At 48.4% G+C, this 23520-nt stretch overlaps 1 protein-coding gene across 1 annotated transcript in view; it reads right to left on the bottom strand.

The window, feature by feature from the left end:
• Nucleotides 1–10011: 10011 nt before the first annotated feature.
• The window catches only part of LOC144134948 (A disintegrin and metalloproteinase with thrombospondin motifs like), a 36135-nt gene continuing 22626 nt past the window's right edge, over nt 10012–23520 (bottom strand). The window contains exons 7-9 of the mRNA XM_077667739.1: nt 17228–17369; nt 16207–16338; nt 10012–10175 (exon numbers count right to left, since the gene is read on the bottom strand). Coding sequence (XP_077523865.1) covers nt 10128–10175; nt 16207–16338; nt 17228–17369 — 322 coding nt within the window. The 3' untranslated portion in view covers nt 10012–10127. The remainder of the gene's footprint in view (nt 10176–16206; nt 16339–17227; nt 17370–23520) is intronic.

Here is a 23520-nt window from a genome sequence, read left to right on the forward strand (position 1 = left end):
GTTGTTCTTCTCAGTGTTCTGACAACGGCTGAATCCGGGTTCTCGATGTGTTGGATCAGCTCTTTCATCCATTGGTCTTCCATCTGCTTCCTACCTACATCAACGCTAACCAGCACAAGCATAGGTGCAAATTTTCCTTCACTAATCGGTGCCGACTCACGTAGCAGGCGAGAAAGGGTGTCGGCATTTGCATTCTTCACATCAGCGCGGTGTTTCGGCGTCATGTTGAACTCCTGTAATAGCAGGGACCGTCTCATGAGGCGTCCGTTCGGATTCTTGATATTCATTAGCCAAGTGGGGCTGGCTTGATCGGCGACTATGGTGAACTTGCTTCCAAAAATGTACAAGCGGAACCGCTTGCAGGCATACACTACAGCCAGGCTTTCCTTTTCTGTCGTGCTGTAGTTGGTCTCTGCCTTTTTAAGATGACGTCTGGCGTGCGCGATGGCATGCTCTCGACTGTCGTCCCTGGCTCTGCACTAGCTCGGCACCAATGCCGTAGTAGCAGGCACCGGTATTGTTTTCGATGGGCTTGCCGGGATGGAATTGACATAAAACTGCGTAGTAGTCAGTTTTTCTTTGAGCGCTTGCATTGCCGCCTCGCATGCTACATCACACTTAAAAGGGACACTCTTTCTGGTCAAGATATTCAAAGACCGGGAAATTATAGAGAAAAGTATTTGATGAAGTGCCGATAATAATTGCAGATTCCCAAGACACTCTGAACTCCTGTCTTGTTTTTTTGTGCTGGGAGCTTTTCAAACGGAGCAATTTTCTCCGGATCTGCTATAATCTCGTCGCCCGTTAACAAATGGCCTAGATATCTAAATTTCTTTATTTTCCGAGCTGCATTTCTCAACTCTCAGACGTAAGTTGGCCTCATCAAGAGCGCCTAGCACCTGCTCTAAATCCTCTAGATGCGTTTTCATTGTTTTTGAGAAGACAATGTCGTCTAAACAAGCCACGCACACCTTGCAAAGAAGACCGCTCAGAACCTTGCAGATGATTATCTGGAATGTTGCGGGTGCGTTACAGTCCGGAAGATGCGACGTTGAACTCATATAGCCCGGATCCGCATGCGAAGGCTGTCTTCGGTTTGTCCTATTCGCGGATTCCCATGTGCCAATAGCCGGAAGTGAGGCCGAGCGTGTTTAAATATCTGGCCCTTTGAAGCACATCTAGAATGTCGCCAGTCCGCGGCAGTGGATGAACGTCCTTCTTATCGACAGAGTTCACTCCCCAGAAGTCAACACAGAAACGCCAACCGCCCTGCGGCTGTTTTACGAGAGCCACGGGTGATGACAATGGGCTATGCGACTCTCTAATAACTTCGTCCCGCAGCATTTCTTCGACTTGTGTATGAATGAATGTCTTCCCTTTCGAACAGTGAGTGGCAGTACAGGTGCTGACGAATGGGGGCAGAGTTTCCCGTATCTGTAGCATGATCCGTCATCTGGGTGCATTGAACCGGATTGTCCTGGCTAGTAAATAGATGACTGAGTTTTTTAATCAGGGACGAGAGCTCACCCCTTTTAGATGACGTCAGTTGTGGCCCAGTCTGGATATCGTGGTGCTCGATCACCGAAGGGTCTAAAGGCAAGGCGAGTCCAAGTTGCGCTTGATGAAGGCAGGAGGCCCAGCCGATCTTCGTGTCGAAGGCACCACTATTGGCGATAAGATAGGATTAGCGACGCGCAAATTACTATTCCGCCGACCACGTTCATTACGGTCTGTGCGACTTGCAATCCAATTCTCAGGGCAGAGTATAGCTCAACGAGCTCAATTCCGTCTCTAGGCATGTGAGCCTTAAGGACGGCCTCCGTGCGCGGCTCGATGCGGACTTGGTCTTTGCTACGCGCTGTAACCACGGTGGCCTGCGACTGCACATTAGCCTAAAGGTACAAGTGGCAGACTTCGCCCCAATTTTCAGTTCCCTTCAGCGAAAATAAATCAGCAAGTTGGTCTGCCGACAAAATGGGAGCCCTCCCAGCAATTCGTAACGGCAGTCAGTGAGACCGATGAATGTTGCGCTGGCATTCGATGATCTTAATTGGATAAGTACTTCGCTTTCTCCCACAGGCGACCACAAATCCCGGCCGGTTGCCTTGATAAAGTACTCCGATAAGTTGGTTTGTCTTTGCAAAAAATTTTGGGCGGCCAAGCTGTAAGAAAGTATGTTTACGGAGGCCCCGCTGTCAATCAAGAGGGCAGCTTTCGAGTTGCTTGCCTCGACTGGGACTGTGAGGATCTTGTTCTCGCCCATCACACACATTGCCGACTGGGCTGACCACCTAGGACCAGCCGTTCCCGTTTCCCGAGTTGGGAGCTTGATCGGCGCGTGCATTTCTTTGCTCGCGGTCTTCGTCTCTACATCGCTGGCGACAGTTACGTGCTATATGGTCACATCGGTTGCAGTAGTGGCACCGTGGTCGTCCGTCGTCAGCACGTGACGTCCTCGGGGGTCATGCGGCAAGGGCACGAGAGAGTTCTTCCCCAATTGTTTTTAACCGAGCAGATAACGACAGCAAGAAGGCGGCTATCGATTCGAATTTCCTCTCACCTGAGTGCCTTTTTTTTAGCCGTGGGATGTCGCCATGCAAGTGGGCAGCACTTGAGGCTGTCCGGAGGCAAGTAAAATTGCAGGACACTGCTGGCAGATAGTGTCGGTGTTTGCTGCAGGGATGACCATTCCCCAAGCGTTGTGCTCGGTCGTCAGGCAGGCGGCGTTGGTTTGAGTTAACAGCCCTCGAGCTGCGAGTCCCATCAGCGCAGCTGAGCTGAGGCGCTGCAGCATCTGCAAAAAACCTGCACAAGTGCTCGGGTTGAAGATAATCATCTTCTTCATTGTCGCCGGTTGGAGGCACCGCAGCAAATGACGCACTCGATTCCTTTCCGACATCTTGGCGTCAACCCTCACACGCAGCTGCAGAACGTCATAAATGTACTCCTATTGAGATTCTGACGGCAGCTGCACCCGGTTTTGCAGGCGTAAGTAGGCGAATCCCGCAGTGTGGCGGCTGCTGAAGCAAGTTTTGAGATTTTCCGCCGATTCGCTTCACGAAGTTGGCCCACCATTTAGTAGTTGCGTTGTGTGCCATTTGTTTGCATCACCGTCCAAAGAAAGATAACAGCATTTCACATTAGTGACGTTGTTCCATGACTTCAGTGAAGCGACGTGCTCGTAGCAACTTAGCCGCTGTGCCGCGGGCTCCCCCGGGGTTCCCCTGAACACAGGCGGACGGTCTCGGTTGTGGTCTGGTCATCGTAGTGAAGTCTGCGGGCGTCTGTCTTTGCTCACTCCTGAGATTGGGGCGCATTTCTAGCAAAGATGAGTCGTCGGTACCACGCAACCTTCACCACTTGTAACGAAGCGTGCTTCTATGTAGGGCCGAGAGCTGCGCCCCATGATTAAGAGTTGGAACCTGAACGCTATCGGAGCTGGTTTCGTAGCGATGACCACATTATGGTAGAATTTCGAGCCTTCAGCGTGGCGGTGGCACATTACAAAGGCGGCGGCACGTGACAGTTGCGGCGCCGCCACCACTGATCTCCACTAGGGGACTGGATGCCGCATCGGGCGCTCAAAAGTGAAGCCACCGGAAGTTGGGCAGCATGTCCCGGAAGTCAGCCTTTGGCAGTGCATGAAATCGGACCTCAGCGCGGTTTTTTCTGCTTTAGTTTTCGTTTTCCGCTTAGCATATTGTCTTTTCTACGTTCTCGTCTTTCTTCGTGACAATGCCTACCTGTTGCGCCGTCAACTGCATGAGGAGAGCAGCAAAGTCTTCGGGAAAGGCGTTCCAAAAATAAGGGTCTATTGCATCACTATGGGACGACACTAGCAGACGACAGAACGTCGCTACACACAGTACATACGGAGCCTCGTCTGCTCAGCTCTGTGTCTTTCCGTTGCGCTAGCGTCGTCAACCCTGCTCTTTGTTGTGACGAACGTCGTCGCGCTCTAAGCGCAAGTTATACCATCAATGAGGGATAAATTTAAGAAAGAATAGATGGAAACCTTCATTAGGAAGCCGAATTTGCAGTGACCATTTATACCGAATTATGTTTAGACCGAACCGCACTAAGGGCGAGGCCACAATCAGGTGAGTTGCCGTCGGTGTTCTGGTGGTTCACATTAGCGCGTCCAAAAGGTAAATCGGTACTGCTTTTTCGACGGAGCGTATCAATTACTGTTTTTTACTGCTGCAAATTATGCCTGAATGGTTTTTATTCGTGGTGCTTGGTGCAGTTGACTTCTAACAGCGCTTGTCACATGCGCTGCTGCATTCGTCTTTCTCGTCAGTCGTTTCTCTCGTGCTGTGTAGGAATGTGGCTGTGCTATAGAGTTAGATTAAAAGCACGTATGGAAGGCAAATGGCACACTAAAGCGATAAACATCACATGTCATCGATGAGAAGAGACATCGTCCGCCACCAACCCGAAATTGAAACAGCGGCAGCTGTATAACGAGTGGCTCTTCGAGTGGCTGGATTTCCGCGCCATTGCCTTTTCTTTGCTACCCGAAAATTTGTTTTAAAGATGGCCTAGACTGATCGTCGTTCCACTACTTACGCGAATTACGCTCGGAAGACAAGAACCATATCATAAATTAGTGTTTAATGCACGTACCCCTATGCCGCGGCATAGTGAGACCTGCATGCCTGTTTTCTTTGGTTCTTCCGAAATTGCAGGGTTCCCCAAGCATTGCACGCATTTCTCGCACTTTACATGAAAACGGCGTGAACAACTGAGACCGGAAGGACGAAAGACGCGACTTTTTTCATTGAAATACGCAGCAGACACCGAACTTCCGGGACATGCCATCCAACTTCCGGTGGGTTCACTTGCGCCCACTTCAGAAAGCGGGAATGCGGGATCCAGCCACCTAGTGGAGAACAGTGGCCGCCACCGCCACGTGGTCACGTTGTTGGTCACGTGACCAGCCACGCGGTGCGCAGCAGCTCCTGCTGCCGGCGGTGCAGCGCGCCGGCGAATCCGAGCTGCAACAGCTGTGCACACGCGCGGTGTCAAGTGGGATGAATAAGAAGGAGGAGCGCCCAGCGAAACAGAGCAGCGAAAGACTGGCATTGCAGTTCGACTGAGCAAGTTCCACTCGGCCAGTTGTAGCTATCGCGTCTATCTAGGCTTAACCGGAGCTAAACCACCACCAATTTTTCCTCATCTTAGCTCCGACAGTTTTGGCGACCCGGCTTTGAACACTCAACCCCATCCTCCCGCATGGATTCCCCTGGTTCTTCCGCCCTTCCTACAGGCGGCGACCCGTCCCCGAATGCTCAGCCTCTCGGGGCTTCTTTAGCTGCGTTCCAGCCAGTCGCCCTCCCGCCATTTTGGCCGAATAGTCCCGCACCTGGCTCCTGCAGGTTGAGACGCAGTTTCAGCTGCGACGCATCGCCAGCCAGGAGACCAAGTTCCTCCACCTCGTGTCGTCCCTGCCTCGTGACGTCGATCAGGACTTAGTTGACGTCATCAGATCGCCGGACTCGGCTTTACCCTTGGGCACGTTGAAGGCAGCCGCCATCGACCCTAAGTCAACGTCCGAGCGCAGCAAACTCCATCAGCTCCTCAGCGCTACAGAGCTTGGTGGCAGCCGCCCTTCGCAGCTCCTCCGCCGCATGCACCGGCTTCTTAGAGACTGCACTGCTCAGCAGGACCCCCTTCTGCGTGAGTTGTTCCTTCAGCGTCTTCCCCAACACAAGGTCCCCAACTGTGTCCAACCCGACATACGAGCAATGGGAGGTGGCCCTGACCAGCGAGGCCCTGGATCAGCAACTAAAGTTGGTTCAGCAAGTCCGTCAGTCAGCGAAAGCCAGTGGCGCCTTGCAGTAGGGGTGTCACCCAAGTTTCTCGACCAACCTTCTCGAATTACAATAAAAGTTTTATCTCTGTCTCTCTCGCAGCTGCGGGTGATGTTTCATTAGACAACCTCGCTGAACGCGCTGAGCGTGTTGCGGACTACTCACGGCTACCCAACGTCAGCTCTGTGACCAGTCCGCCTCCATCTACTGTCGCAGACTCTCTCACATATAATAGGGAGTCTAAAATAAAATTATAAAGGAAAGAGGTGTGAAGAAGACGAAGAGGTTGGCGATAAGGATGACGTGGATTAACCGAAGACTAAAGAAGATGAAGAAGCATTCGGTAAGGTGGAGCTAGATGACTGGTGGAGAAGAGAAAAAGAAGACGACGACAAGGCTTACGTGGACTAACGCCAAGGCTATAACAGGGCGAGGGAGAGCGAGGTACGGGGAAGAAGAACAGAGAAACGGAGGCTCCGGCGTGTCAGGGACGCTTCGGCTGGAAGCGAGCGACGCCGGCTACTGCTCCGGTGCACTCGCATTCTACGGCTTTGCATCGTTGACTTCCTGCCGTTCTTGAGCCCGTTCCGGGGAGTTAACTGACGCTACCACCTGCTACGGCCAGGACTGTCTCCAGCGCTGTTGCCACCCATCCGGCTGGTGCCCCCAACGCCAACAACACCGGCATCACCTCCACGGGTGCTTGGACCGAGAGCTTGTACGACGCAGCCAGCGACGTCGCCAGCGATGCCACCCGCAACGCGTCGAACGCCATCTCGACGTCGGCTACTGGGCCCATACAACGCCGCAGCCGCACCGTACCAACCATGAGCACGAACGCCGACCACTAACAGTAGAACGCTAGTAGTAGACGCTGGTAGCAGTGTTCCCAGGTCGTGTGTATTTATAGTCCTTGTGTTTTGTGTTAGTCTTGTGTGCGAGTGTGTGTCACGTAGGGTGTAATAAATGTGCATCTGTGTGGGTGCACCTGTCGCCTAGTCCATTCTTTCGGTCCGAGTGTTCTCCAGGGAGATCCGGGACAGACTCCCAGCTTGCCAGCATCGAATGTCGACTTTATGCTCTCACCAGGCGGCGCGACGTCTTTGCGCCCTTATTACGCCGTTCGTCACCGATTTTCCGGTCACGCCGCTGCTTCCCACCACATTCGCGTTCTTTAGAGCTCCAAACATCTGACGCGATGCCCGACACCTTGCCCTCAGTTGTATGCTGGTTCCGCTGTACCTTCTGCAGCTCTGCTTGCAAGTGCACCCACCCGTGCTCCTGGTCGGGAAACGCTGCGACCGGCCACTGACGGCCGCAAGTGATGCTCGTGGACGGGCATGCCACCTATTTTATGTTTCGGACAAGATCACTGGCGCTCGCTTCTTGTTCGACACGGGAGCACAAGTCAGCGTCATAGCGGCCTCTTGGGAAGATCGCTGTCCCAACATCCAGACCTCACCGCTTCAAGCAATCAATAACTCACCAATTCGCACGCTCGGTCCATAGTCCTTCACGCTTAACCTGGTATTGCACCGCACGTTTCATTGGATCTTCACTATCGCTCACGTCGCGCAAGCTGTTCTCGGCGCAGATTTCCTCAGCTTCTTCAACCTAGCAGTCGACATGCAAGCTCATCGCCTCAAGGGAGCCAGTATTGTCGTGGCCTCATAGCTCTAAAGACAGAGCTTCAGTGCAGCCCTCCTTTTTTCGCGCATCGGCCGCGTTGATGCTTTCCGGACGGAGGTAATTACGTCCGCTCCGTCATTTCGTGCGAAGACTGATGTCACTTGTTCGCCGGCGTAACCCCGACGCATGTCCTCGCGTGCATTCCGTCGCACTATACGCGACCAAACGCTTTGAAACGCCTCTCAGGCACTGCACGCAGGCGCTTGGTGACAGGCCGCAAGCATGCCACGCGTTTCTGCCACACGTGGCTGCAAACGCCCTGGCCAAAAAATTCATGGTCTAATGCATGCTATCGCTGGCTTACCCAACTAGGAACAAATGCTTGGTTTAGGTTTACGACGGTCTAACGTCCCTAAGTAACTCAGGCTATGAGGGACGTCTTGGTAAAAGTCTCCGGAAATTTCGATGAGGGGTTGTTTTAACGTGCACTGACGTCGCACAGTACACGGGCTTCTAGCGTTTCGCCCCCATCGAAATTCGACAGCCATGGCCGGGATCGAACCCGAGTCTTTCTGGTCAGAAGCCGAGCGCCATAACCACTGAGCCACCACGGAGGCCATGGAATGGATGTGCTCACTGCTGTTTTCATTTCTCATAGTTACACAGTACAAATCATCTTTATGCACTCCTTTTTTTCGTAGTAAGTACTCAAGTGAGACGAATGGCGTTGTACGGTTCAAGCAATATCCGCATAGACACCTCGCCTGTTCTCGGCGCTTCGGCTACTGTGCGCTATATCTCTTCTTTTTTTCATTTTGTTCATTCCTGTGGTGTCACGCATTCTGAGGCCGATTATGCGAGTATGAGGGAAATGGATGCCAGTGTTGGCGGAATCACAAACGTTTGAGGCACGCGTCAAAACAAAACGACGCTCAAAACGCTATCACACAAATGGAACAGACACGGCCGCTTCAGGCACGTACCGAGCGCGGACAACAGTCGGCGCACAGGAGCCCACAAATGTGCTCAACATTATATTGAAAGCATAACAAAGAAAGACTCACTTTGTTCCAAAAGGGTAATATCCAATTTATTATTGAATTATCATTGATGTATTAAGTTTCTGGTATCCCGTCTCCAAGTGAATTCCAAGAAAATGATTTCGGATGTCACTTTCCTCACGGTGCAGGGTTGGCCTAGTCGGCAAGTGCCGTCGACTCGGAGGTGTTGCAGTGCATCGAAGGAGCAGATGTCATCGGCATAAACGCTGTATGCGAAATATCTGCTCGATATTACCGATGAACCGGTGCTAAAACCACCACAACCTCTTCGTAGCCATCAAGCGCTGCCTCAGTCTCCGAAAAGAACAACCCTGGAGGCGGTCAGACCTTTGACGCAGCGGAGGATGCTAAGACTCTCTGCCTCCAGACAGGCTGCCATTGGAAGCCTAAACTGTAGCGTTTAATGCTGTAACTTTATCCGGTCAGAATATCCTAATATTGTAGTGCTGCTCGAAGAACTGACGTGTGTTATATAGTGTGTCGTAGGGCTTAAGTGTGTTAGGACGACATATGAAGCATGCAGTGTTAAATGGCGGATTCGTACTGTGCTGTCTGATTAGCGGCTAGACGAGGACTGGGTCCGGCATTCCTGTACAATGAGGATATAGCTAGCAAAATAGAGTAGGTGGGTGAGTGTGTAGAGGGGTAGAGAGGCAGGCAGGCAGGCAGGGTGCCTACTCGTCGTTTCTTCCAAGCCCACAGTGACGGGATTTGAAGGCGCAGGCTCCTTTGCCAAGCCATGCAACCCTAGCAAGCAGAGCACCAGGCCGGGACACAACTTGTACCCATTTTGTGAAAACTTTTGGGGAACCGGCCGGCAGCGGCAGTGGGGAACAGCCGGCAGCCACTACCTCTCGAAGCCGAAGGGAGATCTCCACCACGAGGCCACGGCCTGTATTCTGATCTACTGCACCGTTGACAATCCACTGCCGAAAAAAGCACTCTTAAACTTGGAAAACCTAATTTTAAAAACAGTGACCGCAGCGGCGGCCAAGTTGTTTGAGCATCCGCCTCGCATGCGAGAGCTGCGGGGTTCGATCCCCAGAACCACCGGGTACCCACCGGTGATACAATAGTAAAAGCTTTCCCCTGGTCATGTACTCGGCTTATTTAGGATGAAATGCTTGAGAAATAGGTCCTTGACCCTACAATGAGAAATCACGTTGCGCTTGGCGCTCTTTGGCCATAGATGCCCGCACGCCATAAAAATTCATAATCTTCATCATCAATTTTGAAAACATTGAAAAATGTTAGCTGAAACGTCCCGCATATCCGAAACAGGAGACCAAGTCATGGCCTTTTTGGGGAAGCGTGATATTACTAGGAGAAGTTCGAAGGCTTAGCTATTAACGTAGACGCACTGGGAGCGGTGTGCTAAAATTTCTTCTATCCATTCTACTACCCCATAATGAAAATTTAACTGGGAACGTTTTAGTAATAAACGTTTGCGAGACACTTTGTCGAAATAGTGCTTGGGTTTGAACTTTATTATCTAGATTCGTACGCAGATCGTGGACGAAAATGGCTAATAGAGCTTCGCAGGACAAGCCCTTAAGAAATCCGTGCTTTCCTGCAGTATGTCGGTTTAATGGCTCTGATATAGACGAAGCTTGGTACCATTTCTTTAGCGGCCCATCCAATACCTGTGCACACACATTCCTCGCTCGCAAATCTGAAAAGCAAAAAAATGCAGGTATTTCGAGAAAATGAAAACTGCCGTTGTTTTTCAAAACGTTGCATCAAAGAGGTTTCCATCACACATTTGCGATGGATATTCGACAACAACTAAGGACATGAATGCGTGCCTAATACTCTGTTTATCGGGTAAACAGTGAAAATAGAAAAGCTATATAAATAGAGCTGAAAATTTCGTCAATGAAAACAAGGTAAGTCCTTTTTTCTAAAAAATATTCTAAGACAGATGGCTATTGGGGTGGTGAGAGATGGTGGGGCAGTGAGAAAGAGATAGAGAGAAAGAGCTGTGCGCTGCGCGCATTGTAATTGACAATTTTGTGGCAGAAGCGCCGCACTGGATCAATAGGCCACCGGCGTTCTTTGGGCTCATTGGCGTTAGTGTTCATAACGTGGTAGGCTCAAAATGGAAAGCCTAACGCACTACCCTCTCATGTCATATCCTTAAGGCTGAGCTCAAGTGTCCTCTATAATTTTTATTTGCTTCTTGACGATCTTTCTAACATACTGCCAAGGTATTTTACCAAATGCGCCATCAGATTTTTGGTTTAGGTTTATGGGAGTTTAACGTTCCAAAGCGACTCAGCCTATGGTAGACGCCGTAGTGAACGACTCCAGAAATTTTGACCACCTGGGTTGTTTAACGTGCACTGATATAGCACAGCACACGGGCCTCTAGAATTTTGCCTCCTTCGAAGTTCGACAGCCGCGGCCGGGACCTAACCCGCGTTTTTCGGGTTAGTGGCCGAGCGCCACAGCCACTTATCCACAGTGGCGGCTACCAGCAGATGTTTTATTATAATGCTACTATGGAAAGCCACGTCTCCTTTTTGGGCTTTTTCAGGGGTTGTTTTATTTTTTAGTACTACCAAGGGAAAAAAATTGAAAAAAGTCTGAACTGCAAGTTCCGCTATAAAAAAACAAGAACTGAACACAGGACGAGTGTAATGTGCAGCACATTCCACATCTATCTCCAATTCATGCCCTCACGTGACTGATTTATCTAGTGAAACAGCACTCTTATTGCCTAATTTTAAGGAACATGAAAAGTGCAGTGTAATTTGCACACAGCAGAAAATCGCAGGAATGATAGCTAAGAACTTGTTTTGTGTATTGTAATACTTTGCTAATCAATATCTGGCTCACTGAAGAGTCTTATTTCTGTTTCGCTTCTAATCTTTTTTTGTGTTACCCGCATATTTAATCATTAAACATTCCAAACCTTATGCTTGCACAAATCTTGATTGTTTCTTTTTTGTTCAGAACTGCAAATTAAAAGCAACATTACCATGCATGCATTTCACTGTGCGATGCGTGTTAAGATTCACAAAAAAAAAACTTTTCTTTCAATAAGCCCAAATTCCAAAATTTTTGCGCGGTAAAGAAACAACCACGGGGCCGAATAAAACTCAGAAATCTATAAGCATAACTGGTTACGCACTTCTGTAATAAGCAGTCTCCAAAAATATTCCGGCGTGGGCTTTCAAACAGTCTTGATTTAAACATATCCAAATTTCGCAAAAGGAGCAGTGTGCATAACAAAGGGAATGGTTAGAGGTGTTATATTTACTACACCCTCATTATGATGAGACCTGTTTGTACTGCTCGTGGAGATTACTGCACTGGGCAATACAGGTATTCTCTAACTTTCTACTTTTAGGGCAGCTATAGCTCATGTAATGGACAGGCGTTTCCCTCCTTTTAACCTCTGCTTTCTGAAAAAACGGTATTCTAAATGCCCGCAGCTTACTGTAAATTATTTTCTGTATTTAAAAGCCTGGCATCTTTATAACTACATTCTTAATGAAGAAACTGTCACAGGTTTTTTTGTAGCTGGTCTATTCCAAATTATTACAAGCGACCCCTACAATTTTGGAACTGGGACTACCCCACAATATGGATTAAGGAGAAAAGTGTATCGATTAGTGTAGTCCCATAGGATAACTCAATGGAAGCTGCTCCAACATTCTAGTTCTCAGATTTTGACATTTGGCGGTGCTTATGCCCTCAAGACCCTGTCGAAAAATCAGAGAATTACGTCATGAAGAAAACCAGTGTTTCTGCAGGACAACCAATTTGCTAAAGCATTAAAAGTAAAATAACATATATGGGACCCTTTTTTCGCAAACATAATTAGGATCTTGGTGTTTTCCGTCCTCTATTCTACTAGATATTAGCCTTTGTAAAGGAGGTGCGTTTCGTGCTTGTCTTGCCGATGACTCTACTCGCTGACTAGAAACTATCAAAATCGTCTCTTCCCGATTGTACGCCCGGAAATCGCGACTGTGTGGATTAGAAGCATGATCGCTCCATATCGCGGCCCATTTGGACGTTGTAATAAGCAATGTATACAGGGTGTCTCAACTTAGACTAGACAATTTTTTAAAATAGGCTTTTTCAGTTAAAATTTCGCCTTTTTTCGTCAATGCATTGTCAGCGCTATACAGTAGTATCTCATCATACAGCTAAGACATGCTAACTACCAGCGTGGTTAACTAATACTGAATAGTTAACTTTGGAACCATTAATATTAGCCTTCTTAATTATTGAGAGGCGTGCACCCAACGGTAAATAATATCCATATCAGTTTTTAGAATTCATAAAATGCTGTTGCCTTCGACGCTGTAGCCCAACAAATTTTGGCTGCATCGCACTAAAATATATGCGCTTTCGAGAAGTTCGCAGGCAAAGCGGACACCTCCAGTGCATGTAACTTGCCGAAGTAGCCAAAATTTTCTCCGCTTTAGCGCCGATTGTATCCGCGTTTCACAAAGTCCAAAAACTGTTATGGCTATTGATTACTGTCGGCTGCACGCCTCTCAGTAATTAAGGAGCCTAACAATATTATTAAAAATTTAACTTGTAGCGCCCTCTCTTGGGTGGCGCCGGGAACCCGGAAAGCGCGCGCAACCCGGCGAAGAAAATAAACACGTCAACAGGCCTTGGCTCGTGCAGCCACGGCTCGCAGTTCTGTTCTGGTGCCGGTTCCCAGCAGTGGTCTTGTTCCTTCGCTCCTGATGCGTTAAGCCTACATTCATGACCTAGGACGAGCAATGACCGATCCAACAGCATCCATGGAGCACGACTGACGTCCGCAGGACGTCTTGCTACTGCAAGTTCGCCTCCAAATTTTCAAGACCCAAAACCTCCAAGTTTGGTTCCACGAGATCGAGGCGCAATTTTTCCTTTCCCACATCAGCTCCGAGACGACGCGTTACTACCATGTCGCCTGCAGCCTTCCTCCTGACGTTGTCGATGAGCTCTCCGCCGTTCTCTCCTCCCACATGACCGCTGCTCCATATCAGCACCTGAAACCCGAGGTGCTGGAGAGATTTATGCCTTCGGAACACACCCGCCTCCAGCAGCTCCTTACTGAGGAAGACCTTGGCGACCGGCGCCCTTCCCAGCATCTGCGGCGGATGCGACAGCTTCTCGCGGAGCGGGATATCCCTAACACCTCAGCGTTGCTTCGAGAGCTTCTCCTCCAACGCCTTCCCCAGCCCATACGCTTCGTCCTTGCGGCGGCCGGTGACGTCACCCTCGACCGCCTGGCTGAGCTGGCCGATAACGTTCATGCGGCGACTTCCCCGTCCATCACTGCTGTTTTCCCGCCTACAGACACGGCGATTTCGCGCCTTGAGTCCCGTCTCGATGGGCTTGCCGCCTCAGTCGCCGCACTTCCACGCCCACTCCAGGAGACCCGGCAGCCTCGTCTCGATCATCGAGCTCTTTCGCGCACACGTCAAGCTCGGAGTCCCAGCCCTCCATCTCTCCGTTGGTACCACCGTCGTTTTAGACACCGGGCCGCGAAGTGTACACCGCCCTGTTCGTGGCCGGGAAAATGCCCGCCGGGATCACTAACGGCGGTGTGTGGACCCGCCAGTCATCCGAGCCGCTTGTTTATGATAGCTGACAAGTTCTCCGGCAACCGGTCCCTTATAGACAAGGGCGCGGAAATCAGCGTGGTTCCACCAACTAAGGCTCATCGTTCCAAGACTTCAGAGCTGTCACTCCGTGCTGCCAACGCCTCGTCTATATCCACGTACGGAGTACGATCTCTCGCCCTCGACTTCGCGCTTCGCCGCACTTTTCGATTGGTCTTCGTCATCGGAGACGTGGCTCACCCGATCATCGGCTCGGACTTCCTCTGGCTCATCTCTCCATCTCGGGAATCTTGTCCGACCTTGCTCCCATAGACATCCTCACGCGGATACCTTCCTCTAAGTTCGAAAAAGTGTTGGCGGATTCCCCGGAGCTCACCAAGCCATGAAACCTCATTCAGACGCCTAAAGATACGGTGACACACCACATCGTTACCCGGGGTCCACTCGCATCTGCTCTACTACGCCGCTTGTTTGGAGACCGTCTAGCTATGGCCAAACGAGAGTTCGACCACATGCTGCAGCTCGGCATTATACGCCCGTCGTCCAGCCCATAGGCGTCTCCGCTGCTTCTAGTGCCCAAGCGTGATCCCGGTGATTGGCGTTCCTCTGGCGACTATCGGGTGTTGAATGCCATGATTGTCCACGACCGCTATCCGCTGCCCCATATCCAGGACTTTACGTCGCGGCTCGCCGGCTGCACCATTTTTCGCAACGTTGACCTGGTTAAGACGTATCACCAAATTCCCATGGAACCCGCCGACATATGTAAGACCACCATTACGGCGCCACCCGGCGAAGAAAATAAAGACGGCACCTGGCCATGGCTCGTGCAGCCATGGCTTGCAGTTCTGTTCTGGTGCCGGTTCGCAGCAGTGGTCTTGTTTCTTCGCTCTTAAGGCGTTAAGCCTACAAACTATTCAATATTTGTTAGCCAGCGTGCTAGCTTGCATATCCTAGCTGTATGGTGATGTACCGCTCACAATACTACGCCGCAAAGAGCGCTCTTCTAACCCGAAATCTATTTTTAAAAATTGTGTACTCCTATTTGAAACACCCTGCATAAAAATATCAACGTAGCTCGTTTTTTCCTGTCCAACAGCGACATGATACGCGCGCTCAGTTTTCGCGACGCGTCAAGTTGCTGCCGCATGTCTCAGCCAGGGCCGTCCCGTACTCCTTTTCTATGGTAAACGGATTTAGTTCATTGAAAGTCCGCCTGGGTGCAACAGGCGTTTGTGTCACGTAGTCCTTTTTATATCTTGTGAGCGTTCTTCCAAATCCTGCAAAAAAATTGGTAAACCTATCTCGCTGCCAATGCTTCAATACGCTATTTTTCAAGGTCAGCTACAGATTTTTTACTTAAAGCTCTTTTGTGAAATCAAGTTCGAAAGTTAGTAACAGGTGTCAAATAAAACAATTAGGCGACAGAGCAGGAAATAGTACAAGCTGCGGGATGTGATTACGAATAACACACGTTCGGTATCATACACATAGGAAACGAGTCTTTTAAAGGGACAGAACACTGAATTGCAAGCACTCAACTTCATTCACATACAGTGACATTGAGTTAGATGCGTAGGGCTTAAAACGTATTTAAAGCAAATGACTAATGTTAAACCCGGTTTATTGCACAGTTTAATACAGATAAACAAACAACAATCGAACATGCTGGCGACTCATCCACACCGCTTCAAAATGAGATGCATCGATCCGTCCATCCACCCACCCACCCACCCACCTATCCATCCATCCATCCATCCATCCATCCATCCATCCATCCATCCATCCATCCATCCATCCATCCATCCATCCATCCATCCATCCATCAATCCATCCATCCATCCATCCATCCATCCATCCATCCATCCATCCATCCATCCATCCATCCATCCATCCATTTATCCCAAATAAAATCCAATGCCAAATTAAAATAATAAATACTGGTTTATTCGATACTGCGGGGATCTATTCTCAAAACATGAGGCACGATCTTCTCGTTTCCACCTTAAACTAGTGAAACGTTTTGGTCAGTGGTCGGTAGCTTTAAGATGTTTATATGAAGCTTATATGCTTCATATTGGATTTCAGTTTGTGGCAACTAGCGCGGAATGGTCATTGTATACGCACGTATGAAGGCCAGCCCTTGACGCACGGTGTTCCTTCCACGGCGTGATGCATGTAATAAGAATAGCCTCCGTACAGGCCTTGCGGTACATTGCACGTCACACGACACTGCCGCAGTATATGGGCTGACTGTTCCTGGAACAACAAAAAATTACCTCTGGTTTAACCCGGCTGAACCTAGGAAGACGATCGAAAGCTCTGTTAAGGTAAGCACGCGAAGGTGAGCACGCGCCACACGTTTTCATATAGCGAATGGCATGGCCGCGATTTACGGCAGTTGCGAGAGTACCGTCGGCCTCGCATACGCAGCTGTGGCAAGGAGCAGCGAATCACGTAATTCGATAGTGAGGCGAGTAAGCGCCACCGTCTCAGCGTGCGCAGCTGTGGTGAGGCGCGGCGAGTCACGTGGCACGATGTCAGACACAAGCCATCATTCCTCCTGGTGTGAAGGTCAAATTTAATGGTCACATGACCTTCAGCTTTGTACGGGAGGAGTAGAGATTCCGCTCTAAATGGCACCATTATCAGCTGTCACAACCAGGCATGCTGGAGGTGGGGTGCACCCAAGTAATGATAAGTGCGTTATTGTTTTTCTTCTCACTCCTGTGTCCTGCAAGAGAGCGAATACTCTGGATGCGTTTTGGGTTAGGCCCTGTTATTGAAGATTTTATGCAAGCGGGACGGGTGCCGCGGTATGGCTACTCCCGAGGCCGAAATCATTTCGTAGCCTGCAACCACACTTTCAAAAAATAAGGCTACACATTTGGTCTCAGGAATTATTTGTCTAGCAGCGCAAGGAAGACAAGCGACGAGAAAAACCATGAGCCACATTTCGCCCCTTACCATTCGCCTGATATAGGAATAAACAAGCCGTTTCTCAAACTGTTTTGCTAGCACTCGTCCCGTAATCAATCTGTGATACGGGAGTGCATTTCTGCGCAAGAAAATCACGTAAAGCCGCGATAAAATTATTTATTTTGTTTACTCTGCGTACCTCGGCATCAGGTAAGAAGTTTATACTCACTGGAAAATATATGTTTTGAATTGTCGGATGTCTGGCTTCACAGAACTTCTGACCATTCACCACCGCCCCAGGGTACACCCCAGGCAGGAACGTCAGGTAGTCAGAGATAAACGTTAGTGCTAAACAGGTCGGTAGTTTCAGCCTGGAAACACCAAAGTCCAAATACGTACATTTTGATTAAAGATGCCTCGACGACGAGAAAAATCTGAAAGGGTAAAATATTGAAAGATAGCAAGCCAGATATTTAGAAATACAGGAAATGTCGAACAAGACGAGAATCAAAATGTGGTGCCTATGGCGAGCTTACCTATCTTTGATAACCACATTTTTCTCACATTTATAAAATCGATAGCCAAAAAATTGAAGGGGACACTTAAGCTCCGACCGCCTTAAGGGCATGAAGCGATAGCGCAATAGGTTTTTAATGCGCATACATGCGGAATTGGTCATTCTCAAATTTCCATGCATAAACCCGTGAGAGTCATGATACCACTCCTGGCGCAGTGTTGCAGCTGTTAAAGATGCGCTACTTCCCTGCGATGGCAGGTGCCGCCACCGGCGCTGCTAATGAGACACAGGTTGCTCTTTTGTAGCGACAAACCAGCTATTTAAGTGTCGCCTGCTATTGTCGTCAGTTTTCTCACAATCCGGCGGGGAGGTTGAGTTGACACCACAATGTTACGTGACCTAACCTTCGCACCTGGCTCCTAGGTGGCTCCTCTGCGCATTTTTTGCTCACAACGCCGACGACGTCAGATTTTCTACAAAACGGCTACGTTAACGTTATCGCGTTAGTAAATTTTCTAGCCAGGTTAGCTTTGTTGGCAGTGTTTTGCGTAGTAGTGGACGCCGTCCTTCCGTGCTCTGCTGTCCTCTCCTCTCCAGAGGGAGGAATGGGGAAAAGGGGAGTGGTGTAAAGCAGTAGTCAACGAAGGCGACGGAAATAAAAGTGATAATTGGTTGTCAGTAACTGAAAGAGACAGTAAAAATTCGACTGACAGCTCAACTGTACCGTGAGGGAAGGGCTAAGGAGGGAACGAAAGAAAAAAGAGACGCCGTAGTAGAGGGCTCAGGAATTATGGAATAATTGGAAGCCCGAATTCCTCTCCACAATAAAGTTTTTTCTCTCTGCTCTACAATAACTTTCATCACCATGGTTCTTTAAACTATTCGACATTTTTCTACTTCCAAAATATGCAAAAACTGCGCAACAGTATGTCATGTGAGCAATCATTGACCATGACGTCCTATAGCTTGTAATACCTTCAGTCTGGAAGCATTCGTCTATTCCTTACACAGTTCAGACATCATCAAATAGGGCTGTTTTTAACTTCAGTAAACCCAAATCTGACCAGCCACAAGTGTTCAACTGGTAGAAGAGTTCAAAGCTGCCACGTTTTTTTATATAATCATTGAGAGCTGATTGATGTGTGCATGTAGCAGGGCCAAGCAAGCTTTTATCTAAGTTAGATCACTCATAAGTTTAAAAAAGTTAGAAAGCCTCACTGCTTCCGACATGACCGAAAGCAGAAAAGGTGCATGTCCTGTCTGCTGTTATGATTAAATTACACACATTTAGGTCTGTTAGCGCATTCACGAGATTTATATGCTTTGATATGAATAAATCACTGCACAGCATCTAGTTTGCATTCTCTGCGCAAAATGCGTGCTTAAGCAGACAATTTAATCTGGAATATTTTCTTTCCTTCTAAGAGACAGACGTTGTGTTACCTGCTCAGCAGTTCCGAGGTCCCATATATTGTACGGTGGTGATGTAACGAGATGTTTAGAGTCTCTTAGCTACACGTTGGCTTTGGCACATCCCTCTTACAAGGCTCCGTATAAAGTTTTGCCACTTACGGCTCTTAAACGTGCTGTGACCTCACGCTTGAGCGTTTTTGCAATTCGCTTCAATAAAAGTGTGGCCGCAATCGCCTGAATCCAGTCTGTGACCTCAGAATCAGCAGCCGAACGATCAAAATCGTGTTAAAAGCATTTTATCGCGTTCATCATAGCATTTCTTTCTTAAAAAATTGTAATTTTAAACGCGGTAAGGAAAACAAAAACGCAATAGATTGATAGTTTTTACCGAGCCGTTTCAGTCTGTCAAACTGCAGAATCACGTATCGAGGCATGCACTCGTTTCAGAAGGTTTTCCAATGAAGGGTGATACCCCCTACCCTCTCACCCCCCCCCCCCTCCCCCCGGTGTACGGTTTTGGGTCCACTTCAATTTTATCTTTGTTAATAACATATCAAGTAACAAAAATGTCAAATTTCGATTATACTTATATGACTACCTAATGTAGAAAAAAATAACGCATCGTACCGATATTATTGAGCTGTAGGCTGCCCCAAACAAACACATGGTGTTTTGTATGGCGGATGGCAATCAAAACAGAAAAGCAAAACATCTTCAATTTACCGCTGCATCACAAAAACAGGCAATGCATACCCAATCAAAAATTTTTGAACATATTTCATTTCAAAACTTAAAAAACTAGCAATAATATTTATCCGACACAAAGCGCACATAAATACCCAAGCAATAACGCAACTCGAGTTCTTGTCGCCTTCGACTCGAGAACCGTGACACCAGACATTTAGCATATAACTTGCTCAACCGGCCATTGTAAGAATACACGTCTGTCATTTGGCCTCCCCTTCATGAAGCCTCGACCAACCATTGTAGAGTGACTTTGAACAAAGCAGCGCAGTTCCATCCTGTCATCTTACTCGCGATTTCAAAGCATTTTCAGAATTAAAGAGTCTCAGCATGGCCACCAATCGCCATTCCCTACAATCCTTTTTGCACAGCCTATACCACAGCAAAACGTAATTTATCGTTCATGCATTTTGCCACCACATCCCATCTCGACTAGAACAGATCAGACCTACACAGAAAAACCATTTGTGCTCACGCCTAAAAATACCGAAAATACACCTATTGTAATGACTAGCACAATAGAATGCATTACTATGTAGTGCTGTCACTAACAGCAATCTACTCCTACTTCCAGTCTAAAGCCATTGTATATTTTATATTGTATTCACTCCTGTGTGACGAGCTTTTCTCTCATTTTAACTGGTTAGTGTTCGTACTGTATAATTTTTTCGCTCTCTTTCGCTTCTTATACTTAGTCATATCACATATGAAGATAAGAAACGGTTATTTTGGTTTATGAGGGTTCAACGTCTCAAAGCGACTCAGGCTATGAGGAACGCCGCAGTGAAGAGCTCCAAAAATTTATACCACCTGGGGTTCTTTAACGTGCGCTGATATCGCACAGTACACGGGCCTCTAGAATTTCGCCTCCATCGAAATTCCACCCCCGCAGCCGGAATCCAACCGACGTTTTCCGGGTCAGCAGCCGAGCGCCGTAACTACTGAGCAACCGCGGCAGCCAAAATAAACGTTAGGACCATAAACATAGGGTCCATGCTCGTTATTGTTGCTGGCGCCCCTTAATACATAGTACAATTCTGCACAGGCATATCTCGCAATAATGACTGAGACAGAAAAAACACGAAAATTGAAACGCGAAAAGCATTAAGGACTTCAGGATGATAGAACGTGTTCGCGGCACAAAATAAACCAGTTTCTTTGGCAGTGTCTCCTCTGCCCGCCGAGTTCAAGCCCAGCGTTTCGATGTGAATCTGTCAGAAAGCCGAGTCGGTAAACGAAGAAACGCGAGTCACTACTGTATTCAAAGTAAAGAATAGATGGGCATCAGAGAGTACATGCAACACAAATACCAGATAACCGATGCTTCTTAAGGCTATAGGAATGAATTCGAAGAGAAGGCATGCGCCACCGAGGGCAGCGCCGAGTAATGAGGGTGAATGGGATGTTTTCGGGGGTAGAGAAGCCGGAAGCTAGCGCCGCACACGGCTAATAGCAGATATATTGGACACGCCTTCGCCCTCGTGGTGACGCTTTTGGTGCCAGAACGGTAGCATTGCCCTAATAAATTCATTCTTTGCGAGGAGTCAGCAGTCTGGTAAATGAAAGAGGGAAGCCTGGTTTAGAGTCGTTCCTTCTTTACTACTCATTGTATACCCAGATAGAAGTGTTCATCATGAAAGTAGTCCGTGGTAGAGTAGAAATTTCGCACTAACTGTCGGGCCGCTCTACGTACCGCCCTGAGCGCTTCCGTGTCATGTGCCTCCCATACGGTGCGGCCTTCACAAATGCTAGATGTCATGCATTCCTTTTCTTTTCCTTCTGTGATATATTTAGTTTGCGCACCTCCTACTCGTAATTCTTCTAATAATTGCTGTCTTCCTTGCTTCATTTTTTACTGATATTTGCTTCCTTCTATTGGAATTATATTTCCTTTTCGAGAGCTTTTCTCAAAATCCCTCAGCCTTAGGAGGTTAAAGAACGGGATTATTTATGAACCAACGGCTACCGAATCAAGGAATGAAAGAATGCTGTTTGCAAAGAAATCTGCATTTGAGAATAATCGGACCTAGGTATGTTCCACTAGACCACTCTGTCACAAGTCTAATATAGGCACGAGCTAACTTTATTCCATATCCCAGTGACCCACCGTAACGCGTGCAGTATGTGTGAGCCTAACTGAGTTTCTCTCTCTTTTAGTTTGAAAGCACGATCAGCCTCCTACCCCGAAAATCCACAGGCGGACTTGCGGCCTCTAAGATAGACCTGCAGAAAAAAAAAACTTTGATGCGACAGGGTTCCGAACCTGCGGACGGGCGAAATGGTAAGCTTCGCTAGCCACTTCAAGAGAGAACTATGCTGCTGCCACAACCGATCACGCCTTCTTTCTTGTTGTTGTTCTTGTTGTTGTTGCCGTTGCCGTTGTTGCCGTTGTTGTTTTTGTTTTCGTAGTCTTCGTCGTCGTCTCAAAAGAGATGGCACACACCCGCGGTGGTGGATTGGCCAGCGTTTCGTGCAGATCCAAACTGGAGAAAATGCGCCAGGGTTATCTCAAGCGGCTCACAAATATACATAGAAGAATCTGTGAAAACAATTAACGGAATTTGAGAAATCTTGACGAAATCGGAATGAAAATCGAGGAAAGAGCGGTTCTGGTTTAAATAAATAGATTTAAGCAATAATCACAAATGAATAAAATTTGAGAGAAAAGATAAGGCGACGAAAAGTTAAAACAAAAATCTCTCGGTTTCAGTAACATATCCGTGAAGAAGATCGCACACCTGCTTGTGTTTAACTGCCACACACTCTCTCGCTATGGACTGCACTTCGTCGTCTTCATCAACTTCCATCCTTGCGCAAAAAGCACTATTCACCTCCCACTCCACAAAATCCGCAGCTGGACGTGAAGCTTCTGAGCTAGACAGGAAAGCAAAGTAGAGAGAGAGAGAGAGAGAAACAGAAGAACGGAAAGGCCATTAGGTTAATTAGGTGACGCTAAGTAGTCTACCCTAGGCGCGCAGAGGGGAGGAAAGGCGCATATCAGCCGACCTGGGTGAGTGGACACCTCAACCGGGCTTTTAGCTACTTAGTGTGGCGGTAGCGACAGGCGTGCGCTGCATGCGTTGGCGTTGACAGCCCTGTAGCGGGCACGCGGACCTGCAGCACTAGGCTGCCGGTGTTCATTAGGCTCATTGGTGTTGGTGTTGACAATGTCGAATACATTAATTTTGAGGAGAAAAAGACTTGTAACTACCTCTCTGGCTATGTGAACACCTCACTCGTGCTTTCTGGTACATGGCGGTTGCCATAAACCATGTTTCATCTTCGAACCCTACCGCGGCGACTGCGTTTCGATGGCGGCGAAACAATAAAGCGCACGTGTGCTGTGCGATGTCAGCGCACGCTAAAGATCCCCAGGTGGTGGAAATTATTCTGGAGCCCTCCACTACAGAAATGAAAATGGGTTTTGGCGAAAGGAAATGATGCAGTATCAGTCACACATATTGGCGGACAGCTGAACCGCGCCGTAAAGAAAGGGATAAAGAAGGGAGTGAAAGAGAAAAGAAAGTCCATCCCGGCAGCTCTTCTTTTCTTTCCACGCAGTTTTCTGCTTTTCATTCCACATGCACACAGGAAAGCAACACGCACTTTAGTGTACCTCAGTGAAGCTTTAACTCGAAAGCACGCCCTGGAAAAGCAGAGAAAATACTTACAGTAGCTGCATCGAATATCTAACCGACAGGGTTCGATGAATAAAGTGCACTCGCGTGGAAAGCTTTAACCCTCCTTACGTCGGGTCCCCCTCACGCCGCTAAGCGCAGACTGCGCGTTGAGTGCGAATATGCGGGCGCTGAAAGAATATAGGAGGCTTTTAATTTTCACCTCACTTC

Source organism: Amblyomma americanum, chromosome 5 (genome assembly GCF_052857255.1).
Source record: "Amblyomma americanum isolate KBUSLIRL-KWMA chromosome 5, ASM5285725v1, whole genome shotgun sequence".
NCBI classification, from domain to species: Eukaryota; Metazoa; Arthropoda; class Arachnida; order Ixodida; family Ixodidae; genus Amblyomma; species Amblyomma americanum.